The 21,681-nt window shown below is 54.5% G+C and overlaps 2 protein-coding genes and 1 non-coding gene across 3 annotated transcripts in view; all 3 read left to right on the forward strand.

Annotated features, from left to right (window-relative positions):
• Window positions 1–21,681, forward strand: part of LOC142821246 (uncharacterized) — a 161,449-nt gene that overhangs the window by 58,186 nt on the left and 81,582 nt on the right. The gene's annotated exons all lie outside the window — the stretch shown is intronic.
• Window positions 9,116–9,189, forward strand: TRNAT-CGU (transfer RNA threonine (anticodon CGU)). Its single transcript has one exon. It is a non-coding gene; the product is annotated as a tRNA-Thr (tRNA).
• Window positions 18,054–19,034, forward strand: LOC106732851 (olfactory receptor 11A1-like). Its single transcript, XM_075912248.1, has one exon. The coding sequence runs from the start codon at window positions 18,069–18,071 to the stop codon at window positions 19,032–19,034; it is 966 nt and encodes a 321-aa protein (XP_075768363.1). The 5' UTR covers window positions 18,054–18,068.

Here is a 21,681-nt window from a genome sequence, read left to right on the forward strand (position 1 = left end):
GCGGGAATAAAGACCCGGGACTCAGACTGTCCCTGCGCTCTGTGTTCTCCTCTGACAGACAATTGCCCCGCCCGGGTCACTGCCCGACAGGAGCGTGTGGGCTGTTCGCATCCATCCCCGAGCGTGTCCTGATCTCTGAGGGGCTCCGCTCGCCTAGTTCTTGGCGGTGTCCCCAGAGATAGTGACTCTGCCTTGGACAGACAGGACGTCGGTGCTTTCCCCGAAAGCTGGATACAAAGCCCCCACCCACTCCAACCCTTTCTCGGGGAGCTGCCGGATCCAGTTCCATATGTAGCTGCTGCCAGTGACGGACACACCCGAGACAGCGCAGCTCAGGGTGAGGGTCTCTCCAGGCTTCACAGTCCCTGGGCCCGACTGGACCAGCTGCGCCTGGGAGCGGACACTTGGGGAAAGGGAAACAAAAGGACGAAAGAATTAGCCACTGAACCAACCCACGGTTCTGTCCCTGATTCCCCCTCCCCCTTCTTCCCTTCCCCGTCTCCTCCACACTGACAGCGGGGGGTGGGGAGCAGGGCAAGGAAAAGCAGCAGAGGTTCCATTCTTGTGTCTGGGCAAAGACTGAGGCTCGAAGAACCCGGGTTTGTATTTAAGCAGCAAGGCCTGGGCCGGGATTTGCATGCGGGTCGCACCCAGCGGATATAAGGTGACAAAGGGACGTCTAAGGGGAGCGCTGTCTGGCGGAGCCACCTGCAACTCGTCATCGCGTCCGGCCTGGGATGGGGCGGTCACAGGCGGTAGGAAAAGCCTTTCCCCTGAGGACAGGGCTTAGCGGGGTTTGGTGCCCTCCAGCTGCGGCTCCTGAGAATAGAGATGACAGAGATTAAACCAAAGCGCAGAAACATCCTCCCCGGTGGAAATGAGCCGCTGAGAGGATGTGAAGGGGAAGGTGATTCCTTTCTGTTAACTCATGCCTTGCCGCGCCGACAGAGCCAACAGGGAAAGCGGTGGAGAGACCTGGGCATTGGGCAGGGGCTACGGATAAACAGGTGCCAGGAGGCAGGAGGAAATGGAGACCAGAAGGGACAATGCAGCGTTGGGGTTCGTGCCATGAAGAGCTTTGACTGCACCCTGGGGAACCCCCGAGTTAACAGGCAGGGGGAGCAGCAGTTTGTAGTTTGTGTCAGTGGCAAGTGAATCGCCTCATGGCTATTGAGTCCCGACGGCACCTCTAGGACCGCCTGACCCGAGCCCCAGCAGCGCACGGACCAGCGGGTTTCCCCGAGGATCGCTGGTCAAGCTGCCCACAGGGAGTGTTCCCAGGTACCGCCTGCTCAGCCCGCCGCCCCCTACTGCAAGCGCCGAGAGTGTTTCCCTGAGGGTCTGTGCGCCCCTCCGCGCCCGAGAGCGCCCCCGCCCGCCGCGTGTGGGCCTCTGTGCTCGGGCCCTCTCCCCATGGCTGTCCGTGTGACACACTCCCCATGGCAGGTCGGAGGAGCAGACCCACGTTGAGACTGATTTTGAGTTTACACAGAGCTTTGGGACAGCCCATTGTGAGGCACTAGGCAGAGCGTGTCCCGGACAGAGCACGTGATACGAGAAATGTCCCAAAGTCTGTCTAGTTTAAAGCCCGATTTTACCTATTTTATTCATATTGGAGTCACTTTGGGCGAGTCCATGAATGAATCTCTCTCTCTCTCTCTCTCTCTCTCTCTCTCTCTCTCTCTCTCTCTCTCTCTCTCTCTGTGTGTGTGTGTGTGTGTGTGTGTGTGTCCGTCCTTCTGGGAAACAAACTAGGGTCGAAATGCGTTAGGTGGGCATGAAAACAAGACAGGAAAATGCTCAAGGAAAGTGATCAGTCAAATATAAAAGGACTGACCCTTCTGTTGAGTACACCCGTTTTGCAACAGTGTAACTGCATGGACATCAGTGGTGTTAGTCTTGATTTACACCTGTGTGTGTGAGGGGAAAATCAGGATAAACAGGCTCACTATGGTGGCTACTGCTTCAGAAGAGGAAAGGAGACTTGAGTGTGTCTCTGTGCTCTCTGTGTGTGTGTGTGTGTGCGTGTGTCCTGTCCCAGCTGCGGGCAATGACTCGTGTTCTGTAAGGCACAGGGACAAAACTGGATTCAATTCCCCGCCTGCTCCCATAAATGGATCCAGTGCCCAGCCGCTCTTGCTTCCTAAGGCCTCTGAGAACGGCTTCCCCTTTTTGTTCCGGTCCTTGCTATGCGCCGTGTCACTGTGTGTCTAGCGCAGTAATAGGTGGCGGTGTCCGCAGCTGTCAGCGAGCGGAGCTGCAGGGAGACCTGGTTATTGTCGGTGACTGCAGAGATGGTGACCCGGCCCTGGAAAGCCGGGGAGTAGCCTGTGCTCCCGCCGGCCGGATAAATACCCCCCAGCCACTGCAGCCCTTTCCCGACAGGCTGCCGGAGCCAGTCCCAGCCGTAGTTGCTGTCAGTGATGGAGACCCCATAGACAGCGCATCTCAGAGTGAGGGTCTGTGACGTAGTGGGGGGTACCTGGCTGGTTTCTATGCTGCTGGCTCTGGGGGAACCCCCACTGGCTGCCGTGGGTACCACGACCCAGCAAAACAGGATGAGTCACTATGCAAACCAGTGGCCAGACACCCCCCATGGAGAGGAACAAAGGAAGGTGGATGCTGCCCTGGCTGGGGGGCAGGGCTGGAAGTTAGGGAGTTGGTTGCTGGCTGTCGGAGGGCATGGAGGAGAGCCTAGGAGAAGGGGCTGGAGTTAAGGGGCCCAGTCTCCCCCATCTCAAGGGGGCCTGAGGCATCCTAGCCCAGTTCCTGTGACCAGATTACATCTGTGCTGCGCTGTGCTGGAGGAGCAATAAACCACCCTCAATTCCACTGGCTGGTGCAGTCTGTTTGTGCCATTTCGGGGTGCAGGAGACGGGGAACCCCCAACGCGCCGTCACAGGGTCTCTCCGGGCTTCGCTGCAGTCGGGCCGAACTGATCAAGCCGCACCTGAGAGAGAACAGCTGCGGAAAGGGAAACAAATTAAGGAAGGAATTAGCCAGACAGTGTGTGTGTGTGTGTGTGTGTGTGTGTGTGTGTGTGTGTCCCTGATTCCCCCACGTGCCCCACAGACACTCACAGCGGGGGGCGGCGAGCAGGGCGAGGAAAAGCAGCAGAGGTTCCATTCTCGTTCCCAGGCACTGAGGGAAACTCCGGATCGGGCAGGGCCGGGCAGGTCTGTGTCTGGGCAGAGACTGAGGCGCCTAGAACCAGGGGCTGGTATTTAACTGGAACCCCTCGGGCAGGGATTTGCATGCGGGTTCCGAGGCGGTTATAAGGGAGGCCAGGGGCTGAGCGCGCAGTGCGGGGCGACGTGCCCTCAGGGGCAGGTGTCCGCTTGCAGTTCAGCGCACATGGAATGGAGGGGGACGGTTTTGTGAGGGGTGGGGGGACGCTGTGAGCACAAGGCCTGACTGAGACTCCGCAGATCCCGCTGGGACAGGGAGTCCCATGCCAGTGTCCACCCGGTTGGGATGAAGTGGCAGAGACACCTCCAGCCGGCGGAGCTGTGTGTTGGGAGAGAGACTCTTACTCAGGGGTTGGGCAAATACCGGCCCGCGGGCCAGATCCGGCCCCACACCGCCGTATTGACCTGCGCCACCGCAGGTACAGGGGACCACAGCAGATAGAAACACAAAAAGAAAGATAACACAAAATACCGTTTTCTCTTGCTAGGAATCATGGTCCTCCAGTGTCTCGGACACGGGGCGGAGAGGTGGCAGCCCCCTGTCAGCAGAACAGATTTTTTTTTAATTGGAAAAGGTTTAGAAAAGAGTAACCGAAATGAGCATTTGTCCAGGGGTCACCGGGAGCAGCATCCCTCCTCTCCACCTCACCCGGCCGGCTTAACCCTGGTGCCGCCCTCTGGGACTTTTCTCCCACGCTCCGTGCGTTGTCATTAACCATCCAGAGGGAGACGAGAGGAGAGTAACTCTCCATTGCTGCCCGATCTGCAGAGGTTGCCTCTCAGGGTGTCTGGGCGCTGATACCCCCCGGGGAATCACAAGAGCTTGGAGCTTGGCTTTCCTGTCCCAGCACGTGCAGTCAGAGCCTTGCCCGTGCCAGTCCCAGCAGCCTCCTCACCAGCTCCAGGTTTGTGGTTTCTTTCTGTCCAATGCTCCCCCCAATCAGCCTTTTCCTTAACAAACCAGAGGGACATAAGAAAGCAGGAGCTGAGAACAGCAACGGCCCAGGGCACCACTGGGAGTTGAGCCCAGGATCCCCTGTTTACACGGCAGGTGTTTTAACCAGCTAAGCCAAGAAGCCCCCTCCGAAAAGCTGCTGGGCCGGGTCCGTGGGACTGGGTGGGGGAGAGCGAAGCAGCCACGTGGGGACGAGTCCCACTAACCACGATTTACACCAGTGAAAGGGCCCGATCTGCAAGGCGAGCCGGGCCGTAGGAACGGGGCTCCCGCCTCAAGTGGACTGGATGAGGCAGACAGCGATGTCTGGCCCGCAGGCCCAGCGGGACCTCGTGACGCAAGCGGGGGCGTTGCTAGGCAACGAAAGAGTTAAAATCCCCCAATGAGTTTGTCTTTCATCCACAGAACTTGTTCCCCGCTCTGTGCCCAGCGCCCGGTTGTTCGTGTCTCTGCTGCCCCCGCGTGGCGGCCGCGGGTTCTGCAGCCTGGGTTTTTGCAGGAGCATCAATAGGTTTCGTGTCGCTGTGACTCTCGCACAGTAATAGCGGGCGGTGTCCTCGGGCTTCAGGCGGGTCATTTGCAGGTAGAGCAGGTTATTGGAATTGTCCCTGGAGATGATAAATCGGCCTTTCACGGCATTAAGGTAATCTATTTCATCCCCCTTGCCACTGATATAAGCGACCCACTCCAGCCCCTTGCCGGGAGCCTGCCGGACCCAGACCATCCAAGGACTGCTGAAGGTGAAGCCGGAGGCTTTGCAGGAGAGGCGCAGAGAGTCTCCGAGCTTCTTCACATCCCCTCCGGACTCCACCAGGACCTGGGACCGGGCACCTGGGGAAACAGACCGGTTATAAATATTGGTCTCTACTCCAGAGAAACTTAATTTTCTCCTCCCGTTATTCAGAAGAAGAAAATACCTTTCCACACCGCTACAGCGGAACATAGCAGGATGACAAAGTTCATGTTCCCTGGCGCTAGCGGGGAAAGTTCTCTGAGGACGGATTATGGGTCGGTGCAGGATTGGCTGGTCACTGCCCAGACACAGGGGGCTGTGGGTTGTCCCTGTTGGTGCAGCCTGGGCACAGGGAGGGACAGATTTAAACGGGACGCTGACTCCCTCATTTGCATATCCCGTTGTTCATAAGAGCCCCACCCTGCTCCTTCGAGGGTTGCGCTTGACTTTTTCTGGGTCTCCGAGTCAGACTGATCCGGCCTGGGTGTCTGTGCAGCGCCGGGCACAGGGACGATCCTGACACTTTTGGACCCCTGGAAGGAATAAAGCCGGCGGTGACTTTGTTTCCTCACACAGGAATTGAGAGACTGGCACTTGCCACGTGATATGGGAGCCAATGGCCTGGCTCCGAAAGCCCTTTTGGGAGGGCATCGACCTATGTGCGGGCAGGGGGTTCTTCCTTGGGGTAGTCCGTCCCTTTGCAGCAAAAGCGCCACCTGCTGATAAACACGCGGCACTTTTCCTACAGCAGATTTTACTAGGCACGGAGAGTGATTCCCATGGCTTGTGCGCCTGCCTCTGACCTGGCCGGGAGTAGGGAGCCAAAGAGCTGGGGGGCTCTCCCGGGGACTGCGCTGCACTTGCTAGAGAGCCCCGCAACTCTGCCCACGGGCTCTGGAGGCTTGTCACTCCCAGCTTGGACCGCATGTGTGTGTGCTGGGGGTTCAGGGGGGCATCATAGATGAGGATTTCAGTCTGCGGTGTGGGGTGCTGGGACTTCAGCGGGCACTGCGGATTACGGCTACAGTCTGGGGAGGTGCTGGAAACTCAGGGGGTTGCACCGGGTTCGGAGTTTCAGCCTGGGAGGCGCTGGAAATTCAGCATGGAAGGGGCCACCAGGGATCAACATTTCAGCCCCGCAGCAGGTGTCAGGATCTGGGCCGTCAGCACCGCAGACTGAACGGGGTGACAAACCCCACCCCTTAGGAATCCTTCTTTATGGTGCCCATGGGGAGGGGTGACACAAACCTTTGTCTCACCGCCGCACGCTGACCCCTCTACCACACACAGGCTGCTTCCTGTTCTACTGGCTGCGCTGCCTGCCGCATTCACCTGCGTTTATCCCCCCCCCCCCCCGCACTATAATACATTTCCTGTAAATAGGGTGCCCATCCGTCCCGTTTTGAACGGGAGAGTCCTGTAGTTAAGTCCCCTGAAGATTTCCTGACTCTTTTTTTAAAGAATAGGAGAATTGTTCCATATGTTCAGTTGCTGAGCCCTCCCCCTCCCCCTCCCCCCCACTGGTCAGCTGGTGTCACCGTAGCCAGCAGCCCCCAGTCTGTGGCTGGCAGGTGAATGCGATTATTGCAGGAAAAAGTCACTGAAGCCGATAGTATTGTTAGGACGGAAACTGAGAGATTAGATCTGAGACCCCCTGCAGGACACTGACACAATGGAACCGGGCTCTTGGCTTTAGCTGCCTCCCAGCCTGACTGCTCCAGTTTTAATTCTGTGCCTCTGGAAGCGACTAAACCGAATCAAGCAGGAATCAAGCCCAAACCCCGAGACTAAGAGCCTCACATTCCAGAAGCTGCGCTGCTCCCTTCTCCCTCCCCTGAACCTGCCAAATCCCAAGCAAGGCCAACTTCCTCCTGGAGAATGCACCGGAATTTACCTGCCCCGACTGGGCAGTGTCTGAAAATATTTGAATTTCCTTTTCTTGCCACTAGTCTGAGATTAATCTTTAGCAAGCGCTCTTACAAAGTCAGAGGAGCCATGGAAATGAGGTCACTTGTGCAAATAGAAAACAAAGGGAGAGCCAGGGGTGGGATTTGAACTCGCGTCTCCCTTGAGAGGCCATGTTAGTTTATCAAACTTCATTTTAAATAAAGTAAAATATTATGTCCAACACTACAGGTTTTAATGTTTTCCTTATTTATAGCAGGGGTGGGGATCCCTTTTTGGGTCGCGGGTCACTGATCCACAAAAAAGTCATTTGGGGACCACACAAGTGAGAAGTTTAAAAAAACCCTCCTCCAAACCCCCCAAAGCTCACTGATGTGGCCCCAACTGAGACACCTCACTCCTCTGGTGCTCCAGCCCCACAGGCAACGGGAAGGGACAGGTGGGACTGAGATTCAGGGCTTTGCATTGACCAGATTTACGTTTCTGGGGTTCTGGAATTAGTGGATTTTATGGCACTCCCCCTTAAGCTCTGGGGTAGAGACAAAAATGAGGGGTAAAGTGCACAGACAGGGATGCAGGTAGGATAGGAATGGGGTGCAGGATCTGGGAGGGAACTGGGGTGCAGAAACAGGCTAGGAGTAGGGGGTCTGAGTACATTTAAACAACATTACAATTCTTGATTCGTTGAGGTGAAATGACCGATTCTGCGAGGCTGACGGTCTTTTCTCCCCCTCCTGCACACGGATGCCCACGTCCTTTTCCTCCTGTTGACACCTTAAGAATCTACAAACTCACAGCACAGGGCGCCAGGTGACTGTCGGTGTTTCCCGCACAGGCTGCTGTAGCGGTAACTCCCTGCTCCTCTCGGCGGGGTTGGGAGGGAGCGCTCAGTACATGGAGATGTCCCCGTCACACCCCAGAGAGGCCGGGCGCTCAGCTCAGCGGACAGGGAGTGGCAGGAGCGGGCTGTAGAGGCAGTTCGGAGGGAGCAGGAAACCCACTAGCACTAGGACCCAGGAGCCGCCTGTGGTCAGGGATTTGCAGGTGGGGTTTCCTGTTGTAGGGGATACATTCGCAGGGGGAGGGACCCTGTGCGGGGAGCGCTGTCTGGTGGACGGGAGTGTCCTAACGCCTCATCTGAATGGGAAGCCCCTTGTTACCGGGGGTGTCTCTTTCTTGGCTCGCGGGCTGCTCCACAATGTGCCGGGCACTTGCCATGGACACAGACACAGACAATGCCCAGTTGGTGCCCAGAGACAGGGAAGTTGGGGGAGGAACTGTAGCTGCAGGGAGAGAGGCTGGTTTCCACCCCAGAGAGGGACAAACCGGTTTATCGAAGGGGAGTCGGGGGATTAGGTTGTGCCTCATGGACGCTGCGGTAGAGAGTCGTAGGAGTGGAAGGGACCCGGAGGGATCCCCGAGCGCAGGGCGCTGCTCTCCGGGGGGTGTCACGGATTATCCAGTGTTCCCGAGGCTGCGATTGCAGGGGCAGGGGCAGAGTCACTGGGGGAAATGGACCCGCTTCCTCTCTCTGGAAGTCAGAGCTGGGACATTTGCAGGAGGGGCAGGGGTGCACCCCGGGAATTTCTTGGCGAAATAACCTCACATTGGCCCGGCAATCTCTACCCCCTCCCTGCACTGACGTGTCCGTTTAGAGTCTCCTCTGAGTCGGGGGTCACACGGGGGAGCAGCTCAAACATGCGATGGGGGGTGGCCAGCGGTAGGACATGAGCCCGGCAAGGCAGCGGGGCTGTGACAGTGACGTCACAAGGGCCTTTTCCACCTCCTCAGCTCATTGGCTGAAGGCAGATAGGGAGTCAGTGACCTCACAGGGAGAGCGTCGCAACAGCCATGTGGGACAGGAGCGATCTCAGAGACCTTTGTGGCTTTGCCACAGGAACGAGAATTGATGATCCCAGAGGCGGGCGCAAGCGAGGAGGCGCCTCTGCGGAGATTTCTCCTTTCCCAAGGATGCGGTGTGACGGGATTTGTGCGAGGAAGCAGCACTGCGGTAGGGGGCGGTCGCTGAGAATAGCTCTATATGGAAAGCAGGAGAGAAGACTCGAAACTCCCTTTGTTTGCTGTGTGAAGAGACCTCATTTCCATGTCTCCCCTAAGGTTGCAAGAGCAGGTGCTTAGGGCTTCTTAGAGTAGTGACAAAAGAAGCTGCAGGGACTTCAAATACCTTCAGAAGCGGCCCATTGAGAGCTCCTGGTGGGTAAATTCGGATTTCTCTTCGAGTAGGCGTGGAAGTGCTGAGGGAAGCGGGGGATGGCTTTACTATGGGGTGTGAAGGTTTTGTCTCGGACAATTTGAAAAGCTGCTTTTGAGGCGGGCGCCATGGCTCAGCTGGCTAAAGCGTCTGTTTCGTAAACAGGAGATCCTGGGTTCAACTTCCAGTGGTGCCTGGTAGTTTTTGCTCCCATTGTCTAAATGCCCCTCTGGGGAACAAAAATGCCCTGCCCTGCTAATTGTTTAAGCAGAGAAAATCGCGCACTGCTGGAGCGTTCGGGGACCTGATGGCTGATACCGAATAAACTTGGATTTATCCACTAGCCCCAATCAGTGTAAGTCCTGGGCATCAACTCCCCCCCCCCATTTGTATATGAAACCCGCTTCCCTTTTTGTGCCAGGCCCGCGCTGCGCTCTGTGCCACTGTGAATCTCTCTGACGCAGCACTAGGGGGCGCTGTCTGCAGCTGTCAGCGAGCGGAGCTGCATTGAGACCTGGTTCCTGGCGGTGTCCGCAGAGATGGTGACTCGGCCCTGGAGAGACCGGCCGTAGCTTGTCTCCCCGCCTTACAGATACACCCGCCCCGCCCACTCCAGCCCCTTCCCGGGGCGCTGCCGGATCCAGTTCCACGTGTAAAGCGGAGTAGCGATAGAAAACCCGGAGCCAGCGCAGGTCAGACTAAGGGTCTCCCCGGACTTCACCGCTCCCGGACCGGACTGGACCAGCCGCACCTGGGGAAAGGGAAAGAAAGCGAAGGACGGTTTAGCAATTGAATGTCTCTCTGTGGGACGCTAATTCCCCCACGTGCCCCACGGACACTCACTGCTGGGGGCGGCGAGCAGGGCGAGGAAAAGCAGCAGAGGTTCCATTCTCGTTCCCGGGCACTGAGGGAAACTCCCCAGCGGGCAGGGCAGGGCAGGTCTGTGTCTGGCAGAGACTGCGTCTCCTGGTACCAGGCGCGGGCATTTAACCAGGCAGTCCCGGGCAGGGATTTGCACGCGGGTTTTCTAGGGCGGGTATAAACCGAGCAGAGCAGTAGGTAGGAAGCGGTGTGTGGTGGGAAGCAGAGTCACACTCCCCTGCATGTCCCAGCGTGTGATCAAGAGTCAATTCGTGTTCACCGGATCCCATCAAAGGGAAGCTTTGGACTCCGGATACGATCCCTCTACGTGGGCAATTTAATCCCATTTTCCAGCAGCACTTGCTGACTAATGGCCTGGCCATGGCTGTAAAGGACAAATCACAGCTCCCGCTGGCCACGGATCCTCGTTGCCAGTAAGTGCGGAGACGAGGGCAAATATGGCAGCAGCCCAGCAGAGGCTTGTTAGTCTTTAAAGTGCTACATTGTCCTGCATTTTGCTTCAGCTACCCCAGACTAACACGGCTACATTTCTATCACTACCCAGTAGAGGGAAACCCTGGTGAACCGCTGCCGCTTTATCGCCCACCCGTGGCCTGGAATGGAGTTAAGATTTGCAATTCTGCTAAATATCCGCTATTATGTTCCATCAGTATTCTGATGGGTGTGAAAGGAAGGTATTGAGGCCTACCCAGAATATGTCAAATGAGCACCAGTTTAATTGTTAAGTGGAAAGGAAAGGCAGCACAGTCAGATACAGGAGATAAAAATAAAAACAAAATTTGATTGGTTGACCAACAATAACCCCGCTTTTAGGGAAGTAAGTAACTCAGACAGCAGTATGCAACAAAGTGCTGATTACCCCAAATGGAGCAGACGAAAGTTTTTTGTAAGGGCAGAATGAGACAACAAAAATCTAACATCAGCAATTGTCAGGCGAGTGGAGGATACCAAAATACCGAAACAGGGTATATAAGGTGGGCTGAAACAGACCACGAGCGGACGGGTTGCGAATCCGAAAAGCCAGGTCTGATCAACCAGGGCTCCCTCCCCGGCGCTGAATCTCGCTGCCGTACATAAGCTCCGAAAGGGGAACAAATAAGCTCTGAAAGGGGAACAAATACCGGTCGTAAGTTGCAACGAAAAATCCAAAGAAAGGAAAAACATAAAGAAAAGAATATCTCCTGAATCTAAGCAATGCTTCTATCTTTCTTAACGTGAGTATTATATAACTGTTAACTCCATAAATTTCTTAAAGGTAACTCAGGAGGGTATATCAGTAGGAGAAGTTATTATTTCTTGTTATTTTTAACTGTACTGTTTTTCTACTTTTTTTTTTTTGTATATTATATTGTCTTAAAAGAATCAAAAATAATGAATTGATTTAAATGGAAAATTAATTATAAAGTAAATAGAAAAAATAAATAATCTTTGTTTAACCCTAAAAAGAAGTATTCCTCTCTCTGTGGTTTCAAATCCTTTAAAGAACCAAACCCGGTTACCGAAAATGGGGAGGAGCATGTGTGAAACACTTAGATTTTTTTTTTGGTCACTGAGCTAAAACCACAGAATCTGAAGGGAAAATCAAACATTTCCCCACAGAGGTGTCTACTTCTTTCGAAACATTTCGAGATATAGATATGGTTAGGAAACGGAAGTGCCAATATTTTAGAGCAAAAATTTAACGTTTGGGTCTCGTGCCAAAAAAATCACTGGAATGTGATCACAAAACACCTGAAATAGTTTTGGTTTGTCAGATGTCATTTTCTGCTGAAAATCCTTATTCTTTTTTGATTTTCCGCGCTTTCAAGACAACAGGGCTTCGTTGTCCCCCAAAATCAGAAATATTTTCATGTTTACGTTCCTGAAGGGCCTGCGTTTTCTGCGAGGATGCGCCAGCTTTGTCTGCTACCGGTCCTAGACCTTCCCCCAATCATCCCCTGCGCCTTCGCCTCCCTCTCCGGGACACAGCGACACGCGGGAGAGGGCCTTAAGGGAAGGCAACTCAGTGACACGTTCCTATTGTTTAATGGCAAAGGAAAACTGCCCTGTGAGAATCGCAGGCTGAGCGGGGAAGCAGAAGCAGGGAAGGAAACTGGCTTGTCCATAGTGACCCTGCAGCGCAACGGCAGAAGGGAACTCAGGTGTCTTGTTGCCCGGGGCTCTGCTCTAGCCACTAGGCATAGCTGCCGCGCGTCCCTTCCCGTGTCTCCGTTCGCTGCGGCCTGTTCTGTGTCTATTGACCTGCTCGGGGGACACCAGAGAACAAGGCCTCGCTGCTCGGGAGCCGCTTCCCCTGTTCTGTGCCGGGCCCTGCGTTGCTCTGTGTCACTGTGGCCCTGGCGCAGTAATAGGTGGCGGTGTCCGCAGCTGTCAGCGCGCGGAGCTGCAGCGAGAACTGGCTCTTGGCGGTGTCCGCACTGAGCGTGGCGCGGCTCTGGAAAGCCGGGCCGTAGTACGTGCCCCAGTTGGAGCCGCTCCAGCGGATCTGTCCCATCCACTGCAACCTTTCCCCGGGAGCCTGCCGGACCCACTCCCACCAATTACTAGTGACAGAGTCACCGCTGATGGCGCAGCTCAGGGTCAGGGTCTGTCCGGGCTGCACCGCCCCGGGACCGGACTGGACCAGCTGCACCTGGGAGCGGACACCTGCGGGGAAAACAAAACATCGCGGCGATGAATCCGATCAGCCCCCTCGCTGTGTGTTTCCCGGCCCCTGCAGCAGCCACTCACCGCCCGGGGCGGCCACTAGGGCAAGGAAAAGCACCAGGCGCTTCATTGCCTGGGATCGAGAGAGACACTGCGCCCCGCGGGCCGGGGCGGGCGGGCCTGTGACTGGGGAGAGACTGAGGCTCCTAGAACCAGCGGTCAGTGTTACAGAGGAAGCCCCGGGGCAGGGATTTGCTTGCGGGTCTCACCCAGCGGGGATACAGCGGGGGTACAAAGGGGCCACCGGGGGCGACTCTGGCTCAGAGGGGACGTGTCATCCCCAGGCACAAAGGGGAGAATCCAGCCCTGGCCCGGAACCGACATCTCAGATCCACCCACAGAGAATTAGCCCGGGGCAGGCGGACACAGGAGCATGGTCACCGCCCCACGGGTCGGACCCTCGTTCCCTCTAGTCCCAGAGCAGCTCCGGTACAGTGACCAGTGACAGAAGCGCCAGAGCCAGTGAGAAACTCCGCAGTGGGCAGGGCGTGGTCCCCTGGCTTCCCCGTCACATCTCGCTCTGATTTCCAGTAGAGGGGGGTTGACTTCAGCCCTGAAGCACCATGTTTAACATCCCTTCAGCCGCGCGGTGGGAGGGGCTGTAGCAACTCTGCTGTTCTTCAAATCCCTAGAAATGTCCTGTCTGTCCTGGTCAGAGCTAGTGACAGGAGTCGAGATTCCTCACGTGAGAGATGGAAGGGGAGCATCGTGGATGAACCACTGAACTGGAAACGAGAGAGCAGAGCTCCGTGCCTCGTTCTGGGACAGGCTGCCTGTTGGGACAAGCCAGGCAGTGCCTCAGTTTCCCCTCCTGCAGCACGGTGGAGAGGGATACTGCGCTCTCTCCCAAGGGTGCTGTGAGAGTAAAGTTCATTCGTGGTTGTCAAGTGTCCCGAGACTGCAGGGGGAGATTTTTGTGCGAGCTCAGATTCTCTTCCTCTCAGTGTCTGTCTCTGGCGCAGTAACGCGGCGCTGTGCTCCGCTCTCGGGCTGTTCGTTCGCGGGTACAAGATGGCGCTGTCCTTGGGGGCTGCGAACCGGCCCTGCATTGAGGCGGCGCAGTGCTTGGTGTTCGACTCGTCGTCATAAGCAGCCAGTGACACCAGCCCCTTCCCCGGCTGCTGCCTGACCCAGCTCATCCAGTAGCTGCTAAGAGCAAACCCGCTGGTGGCGCATTGCAGCTTATGGGCCTCTCCGGGCTTCTTCAGCGCTGGGCCCGACTGGGTCAGAACCACCTGCGAGCGGGCCCCTGGGGAGAAGGGAATAAAGGGGAGACTGTCAGTTAAACTTACCAGGAGGAGGAAAATAGGAATTCGTTCTGGCGAATGCAAAAAAGGAGGGTCAGGGAAAGACCCAGCCGCATCGGACAAGTTTTCCATCAGTGGGTGTCAGACGACAGAATAAAATGTCACCAGATCCCCACCCCCTCCTGTGTTTGAGCAGCTGATAACGTACCTTCCAGAGCTGTTAAAATACAGTGAAATGGAGCCCAAGTCACTTTTTCCTCCTGCTTTCGAGCCCCGCCTTCCCTCCTCCCCCCCACCAGGGGACTGGCTGGGCACAGCAAGGGCGGAATTTAGGGCTCGCTTGTGGGAGCGTTCTTAGCTGCGCGCTCTGGGACGCGGTTGGCTTTTCATCCCATTCCCCAGACGCTAAGGGAGGGAGGGGAAAGTGCTTGCACTCTAGGCACGGCTCGCACGCCTGGCTGGTGAAGGGAGCGCAGAGCGGAGCTGTTCGGCTGCTCCTCGAGAACAGACATTTAGCTCCCTGAAAAACGGATGGAACTTCCACACGAGTAAATCCATGACGTCAGAGAATTCCATCATGACGAGCCTTTGCTCCTTTGCGCTCCAGGCGGGGCTGTTTGGCGCGTGTCTCTGCTGCCCCCGTGCGGCAGACGCGGGAAGTTCCGCAGCTCTGGTTTGTGCACGAGCAGCCGCAGGGTTCGTGTCACTGGGTGTGTTTGACACAGTAATAGCGGGCGGTGTCCTCGCGCTTCAGGCCGGTCATTTGCAGGTGCAGCAGGTTGTTGGGATTGTCCCTGGAGATGGTGAATCGGCCTGTCACTGCATCTGCGTAGTTCGCGCTGCTCCCACTGCCGCTGCTGATCAGGGCCACCCACTCCAGCCCCTTCCCCGGAGCCTGTCGCATCCAGTCCATATAGTAGCTGCTGAAGGTGAAGCCGGAGGCTTTGCAGGAGAGGCGCAGAGAGTCTCCGGGCTTCTTCACATCCCCTCCGGTCTCCACCAGCTGCACCTGGGACCGGGCACCTGCAAATAAAGGGGACGTTGGAAGAACCGGTATAAAACCAGCGAGAATTGTCACAGGCCTTAGTTCTGTTGTTCGATCAGGGGCAAAAAATACCTTCCAAAGCTGCTACAATGAAAGCAGCTGCGACCCAAAGTCCCATTGTCCCTGGTGCTGGAGGGGAAAGTTCTCAGGGGACTGGCTGGTCACTGCCCAGACCCAGGGGCTGCGGATTGTCTCTGCGGGTGCAACCTGGGCAGAGGAAGGAAGAGATTTAAACAGGAATCTCTCACCCCTATTTGCATGGCCCGCTGCTATAACGGGCCGAACTTCCTTCCCTGAACAGTGAATTTCTGGCTGGGGGTGGAGTCAGACCCTCCAGTGCCTTTTGACACTGTAATATTGCCCCTCCTTGCTGAGCCCTGGACAGCAGTGGCTCAGCAGCGGGGAGTTCTCTGAGATGGCTGCATTCAATGAAGCGCCTGAAGGACCTTCAGTGCCATGGCCATAGGGAGCCCCAGATGCAACCTGCAGGAGCAGTCCCCTCTTACACGGCCCCAGGCCTCCTCTCTGAAGAGTCACAGGAGCAAACGTAACACTGACAGACCCGGGTCACAATGATCCAACCCTGGGGCCTCTGCAGCTAAATGCACGAGCCTCCCCCGCTATCCCGGCTGCTGGCTACTGGCAGGGGGTAGTTCTCTGACCCCAAACATTGGTAAGTGTGTTTCCTCCGGCAACTGCTTGGGGAGCACAGACCCCCCCATCTCCAGGGAATGGGGTTGTGCTGTCCAGGGTGGTTCCATGGAGGCCACCACTCTGGGGCCAGTGGCTGACTGGTGACTGTTACCATTTAAGACAGGGATGGGCAAATCCCAGCCCATGGGCCAGATTCATCCTGCCAACATTAGCCCCTGGCGGGCCCCCACCGTACCGTATTAACCTCTGCAGGTACCCAGGTACACGCCCACAGCTCCCATTGGCTGCGGATCGCCCTTCCTGGCCAATGGAATCTGCGGGCGCCTGCACATGCGGAGGTGCAAGTAATAGAGCAACAGCGGCTCACCAGGGGCTAACACTGGTGAACCGCCGCTATTGTATTGCCCACCCCTGGGTTAGGAGGAGTTCGTGAACAAATCGCCTCACAGACGGACAGAGAGACAGACGCACATTTCTAAGCCAAACCGACAGATGACAGAGCAGGGGGCCTTTTAATGGGGCAGGGGGCGCTGAGTGTATTTAATGCTATTGTGAATCTGCTGCAGAGCTCTGATTGGTTGCTGCTGAACTCACTGGAATTAGAGCAATTTTACCAGGTTTCCTGTTTGTGGCATTGGGAAAAATGCTCAGCCTCGTTCGGCGGGCGCTGTGGGACATGCCAGCTGCGCAGAGCGATGACTTCATCGAGCAGAGAGACAATTCCTCTGGGTGGGGGAGGTCGGTTGCATCAGACAGGTGTTTGCTCTGTCTGCACAGAGAACCCAGCGCTAACTCCCCAGGCTCAGCTTCCGCGGAGGGGCACTCGAGGGAGACGCAGCCTGCCCCAGAGAAGGGTAGAAGTAGGAGGAGACGCCTGCGCTGCGCAAACAGGGGGAAGAGCCTGTTCTCAGACACATCACGGCAGCAGCTCTTCCACTCAGGGGTGCGCAGGTCTCTTCGCTGAGAAATTCCAGTGTCTGCAGAAAGGAGAGAGAAGAACATCCGCGGTGAAACCTGGGTCCTGGAGGCCAAACAGACCTAAGAGCTTATTGCTTCACATGTTCCCCGTGATCACAGGTCAGCTCCACCTTCCCGGCTGCATTTCTAGAGCACCTTCCAGACAGGGCACAGCTGTGCTTTGGGAACATGGGCCAGACAAGGTGGGAGATGTGAGAGCTTTTAGGGACCGACTTCTGGTAGTAAGAGAGGCAAGGTTCTGAGGCACACAAAGTTCTTCCTCAGCTCTGTTTCCTTAACCAGCTCTCGGATCCTGGACCAACAAGCTGCAGCTCTGCATACAACATTCGCATAATAGCAGTTGCTGTCTCCCTTCACACAGCAGTCCCAAGTTGGGCTTAGCCGCACTGTTTCACAATGGGGAAACTGAGGTACGTGTCTAGAAAAGGTCCTCAGATGGGAACGTGGCCCAGTGACCCCAAAGGAGCTACGGCAAACTGGCCTCAATAGGGAATTTGGCTCAGTGAGAGTTTGTATGAGGGAGTAAGGGGGTGGTGATAAAACATTACTAGCCCAGACCACAGGCTACCACGTCAGGCTGCTTATGAGTCCAAGGGAGGCATCTTTCTTCCCCAGTGCCCGTCTCATTCCTGTAATATCAGCCCTCAGCTGTGACACGGTGCGAGAGTCACACTCAGTCCGGGTGCCCAGTACTCTGGTTTTGCCCTTTCCTAAAATCCATCCTGAAGAGAGACATCAAAAGCTATGTGTGGGACACATCCAGCCCACTTAATTAGCCTCGTTAACATGGGCCTTACAACTGACATGTACTTCTGCTGTTGTTATATATCTCCCTTGGTATCTGTTATTTCCACTCCAACTCATCTGAGGAAGGGCTAACCCACGAAAGTTCATGATTCTCTATATTTTGCTCAGTCTCTAAGGTACCACAGGTTGCTTTTTAAGGGGGAATTGATCCCCTTTCATAAGTATTGACCTAATCTCATTTCCTGTGAAGGAAAACATAATTATTCCTTTCCCTATAGCACCCTGAAATGACCCATGTACCAACATCTAGTGTAAGAGGACGTTCCATAAATTCTAATGGATTAGTGCCCAAGGATATTAGACTGCATTCAAAATCTGAGTCCAAGATTTGAGTTGACGCATGTATTGATTTTGAATTCCTGCTAAAACACATGATTGTGGAAATGGCCATGAGTGGAAAATGCTTTGAAGTGTCTTTGTTTAGTACCAGGAAGGCAGCAATTGGGATAAGAGAGAAGATCAATCAGAGTCTGATCTGCCCGATTGGGCGACCAGAGGAATCGATTGTTGTTATCATAGTTGTTCTGATGTTTCAGAGGGCGAGTCTGCGGGGAAACCAAAGTTCTGTTCTCAGACTGAGGCTTGTGGCACTTTGCGCTGATGTCTGCATTTCACCTTAACATTTCAGGGGTAGCCATGAAAGAGAAGCAGGGGGCAGCTCTGAAAATGTATGGAAGGAATCCATGACACTTGATCATCTTTTCTCTCTACGATCTTACATTGCACCGTTGGATTTCTTGTTCCTAGACTCGACCCATGGCAGACACAGACTGGGGAAATCAAACTGTCATCACGGAATTCATCCTTCTAGGATTTAGGGAGCTCCGGGACCTGCAGATTCTTCTCTTCCTGCTCTTCCTAGTGATCTACCTGGCAACCGTGGCTGGGAACAGCCTCATTGTTACTCTAATTGTGGCTGACCAGCACCTCCATAGCCCCATGTACTTCTTCCTGGGGAACTTGTCCTGTTTGGAGACTTGCTACAGCTCCACCATCCTGCCCAGGCTGCTGGCCGGGCTCCTGACTGGGGACAGAGCCATCTCGGTCAGTGGCTGCCTCACGCAGCTGTATTTCTTCGGTGCTTTGGCAGCCACCGAGTGCTCTCTCCTGGCAGCCATGTCGTATGATCGGTACTTAGCCATCTGCAAACCCCTGCACTATTCGGCACTGATGAACACCAGGTTTTCCCTCCAATTGGCTGCAGGTACATGGATAAATGGGTGCTTGGCTATTGCCGTCTTTATGTACTTCATGTCCCAGTCAGCATTCTGTGGCCTCAATGAAATCGACCATTACTATTGTGACCCCATCCCATTGATCAAACTCTCCTGCAGGGACACACACTTGATAGTTATATTGGATTTCATCTTCTCCTTCCTATTCACCCTGCCTCCTTTTCTGCTGACCCTGACATCCTACATCTGCATCATCGCCACCATCCTGCGAATCCCATCCACCACCGGGAGGCAAAAGGCCTTTTCCACCTGCTCCTCCCACCTCATCGTGGTGACCCTTTTCTATGGGACCCTGATGAGTGTCGTCATTCTACCGACACTCACTAATCTGAGAGTCTTAAATAAAGTGCTGTCGCTTTGCTACACGGTCCTGACCCCCCTGGTGAATCCCCTCATCTACAGCCTGAGAAACAGAGAGGTCAGGGAAGCCCTAAGCAAAGCCATCAGTCAATATGTGGCTCTCACAAAAACACGCAGAGACTCCTAGATTGTGACTGAGGTTTCAAAGTTGCCTGGGCAAGCTAGACAATCAGTCCCCACTGACATTAAGTTGAAAACTCCCATTGAATATGTGAGGCTGATGTGCAAAAAAAGTACACCATCTCCATGGTGCCCCTGAGGGAGAATTTTTGTCCATGCTCAGTGTCCATGTATCATACAGGAATTTTAAATTGTGGACATCTATAACCACTGTCGTCCAGCAGGGCAGCACTGACACAGGGAAGGTATTGGCATTTTCCTCTGTGGTTTTGGATAAACCTTCCGCCTAGGAGAGGTGTATTAACTGCATCTGATTAATGCACAGAGCTGTCATGTTGTGTAAGGCCCAAACTGCCCTCAATAGCAAAGTGATTCCCTGCAGGCATCCCCTGGGGTTCATGGTTTCTCTTTGTTGCAAAATAAAATCTGGTGATCAAATGACAACAAATTCCTAATGCAAATAAAACACAGTGGGTGATGGTATCAGGTTTCTTTCTCCCGGTCATTTCCTATGTCCCTAATGCAGGGGTGGGCTATAAAATGACAGTGGTTCACCAGGGCTAGCCCTCAGTGGGCCACTGCCACTATATTTTCCTGCACCTTCACAAGTACAGATGCTGACAGCTCCCATGTGCTGGGAATGGCGATCTGCAGACACGGAGAGTTTTGACCCCCTGTCCCCTCCTCCCCGCCCACGTACCTGGGGAGGTGCAGATAAATAATTTTTGTTGCCCTCCGCTGTACTTTCTCCAATGCATCCACATCTCTTCTGTATTGGCGGGGGTGGGGGCGGGGGGCCTGATCCAGAGTTGGACACAATACTCCAAATGTGGCCTCACCTGTGCTGAATAAAGGAGAATAATCACTTCTCTAGATCTGCTGGAAACACTCCTCTTAATGCACCATAATATGCCATTAGCCTTCTTGGCTACACTGGCATGCTGTGGGCTCATCCTGCTTCTCACCCAATGTAATCTCCAGGCCCTTTTCTGCACATCTGCTGCTTAGCCAGTTGCTGCCCAGCCTGTAACAGTGTTTGGGATTCTTCTGTCCCAAGTGCAGGACTCTACATTTCTCCTTGTTGAATCTAATCAGATTTCTTTTGGCCCAATGCTCCAGTTTGCCTAGGTCACTCTAGACATTCTTCCTGCCCTGCAGTGGGGCTGAGATAGTCCCTGAGAAAGGACTCAGCCAGTGGCCCTGCAGGACACCACATGCTGTGCTGCTGCCCCTGCATAGAGCATTCCAGGGGAGGGCCCTGTTACAATAAGACTACATCTATATTGCACTGGTTTTGCGCAAGAAATATGCAAATGAGGCTAAGCATGGAATATTGCTGAACCTCATTTGCATAATTAATAAGCTGCCGCTTTTTGTGCAAGAAGCTTTTGCACACAAAGGAGCCCTCCACATGGCTCCTTGCACAAAAACCCCTGTTGTGCAAGAGCCGTTCTTCTGAATTTTTAGCTCCTTCTTGTGCAAAAAGTAGCTACTCATTAATTAAGCAAATAAGGCTCTGCAATCCATGCTTAGCCTTATTTTTATATTTCTTGAGCAAAACCAGCACAGTTAGACATAGCCTAAGTCTATGTCTACACTCACTGCTTCTTGCACAAGAACATCTTGCGCAAGGCTTCTTGTGCAAGAAGTCTTGCACAAGAAAATGTCCCCACTGCCATGTGCAAGCTTGGCTTTTGCGCAAGAGTATCCATGGCAGTGTGGATGCTCTCTTGAGCAAGAAAGCGCTCACGATCATTTTAGCCATAGGGCTTTCTTGCACAAGAAATCCCTGCCCAGTGTCGACACTGCCCTCTTGCTCAAGAGCTCCTGTGCAAGAGGGCTTTCACCCTTAAGCCCTCTCTTACCGCTCTGTACTGTAAATTTCCTTGTGCAAGAGCAGGCAGGCAGTGTGGTCCCTCTGTGGATTCTTGCACGAGAATGATAGTACTTGTGCAAGAAGCCACGAGTGTAGACATAGCCTCAGTGTCCTCAAACCTGACTGTAACAAGGGGCTAGTTCTCTGGGCACAGCATCCAACCAGCCCCAGGTGTCTCAGAGAGCTCCTCTCCATGCTGGGACATCTCCTCAGGCTTTGAGATAATGGATGGTCAGAGGAAGTGCCTACCACTTAGCAGGGGCAGAACTTCTAAGATGCAAACACAATCATGCTGGGTCACCCAGAGGGAGCACATCACAGCTCAGTCAGAGGCAGGGGAGATGGGCACCAGTGAGAACTTTAGGGCTCCAACTCTGCAGGAGGGATTTCCCAAGAGGCCTAGTGGAGTTAGTGCAATGTAGCACTAACTGGGGGCACTGCTGAGAGGGTCACATTAGGGTGCTTAAATTGGGCTTCCTCCCAAGCAAAGGGTCCTCCTCTCTAAGGCAACAAGTTACATGCCGGTCTGAACCTTCACAGCAAAATTCCTCACATGTGGATTGGCGTCACTTGAGGTGCATTGTCAGTCAAGTGCTGCTATTCACTTGACTGGCCACCCTTCCGCAATAGGCAGGCCAAGCCTCCTGTTGAGGTGTCCCATATGCAAACCTGTGAAATACAAGCACGGAGCCAATATTCATAACTTCACACACACAAATGATACATGAAAACGATCAATATAAACCAAACCAGCGAATCATCAGCTTTTCAGAGCCAT

This window comes from Pelodiscus sinensis, chromosome 30, assembly GCF_049634645.1.
Source record: "Pelodiscus sinensis isolate JC-2024 chromosome 30, ASM4963464v1, whole genome shotgun sequence".
In the NCBI taxonomy this organism is placed as follows: Eukaryota; Metazoa; Chordata; order Testudines; family Trionychidae; genus Pelodiscus; species Pelodiscus sinensis.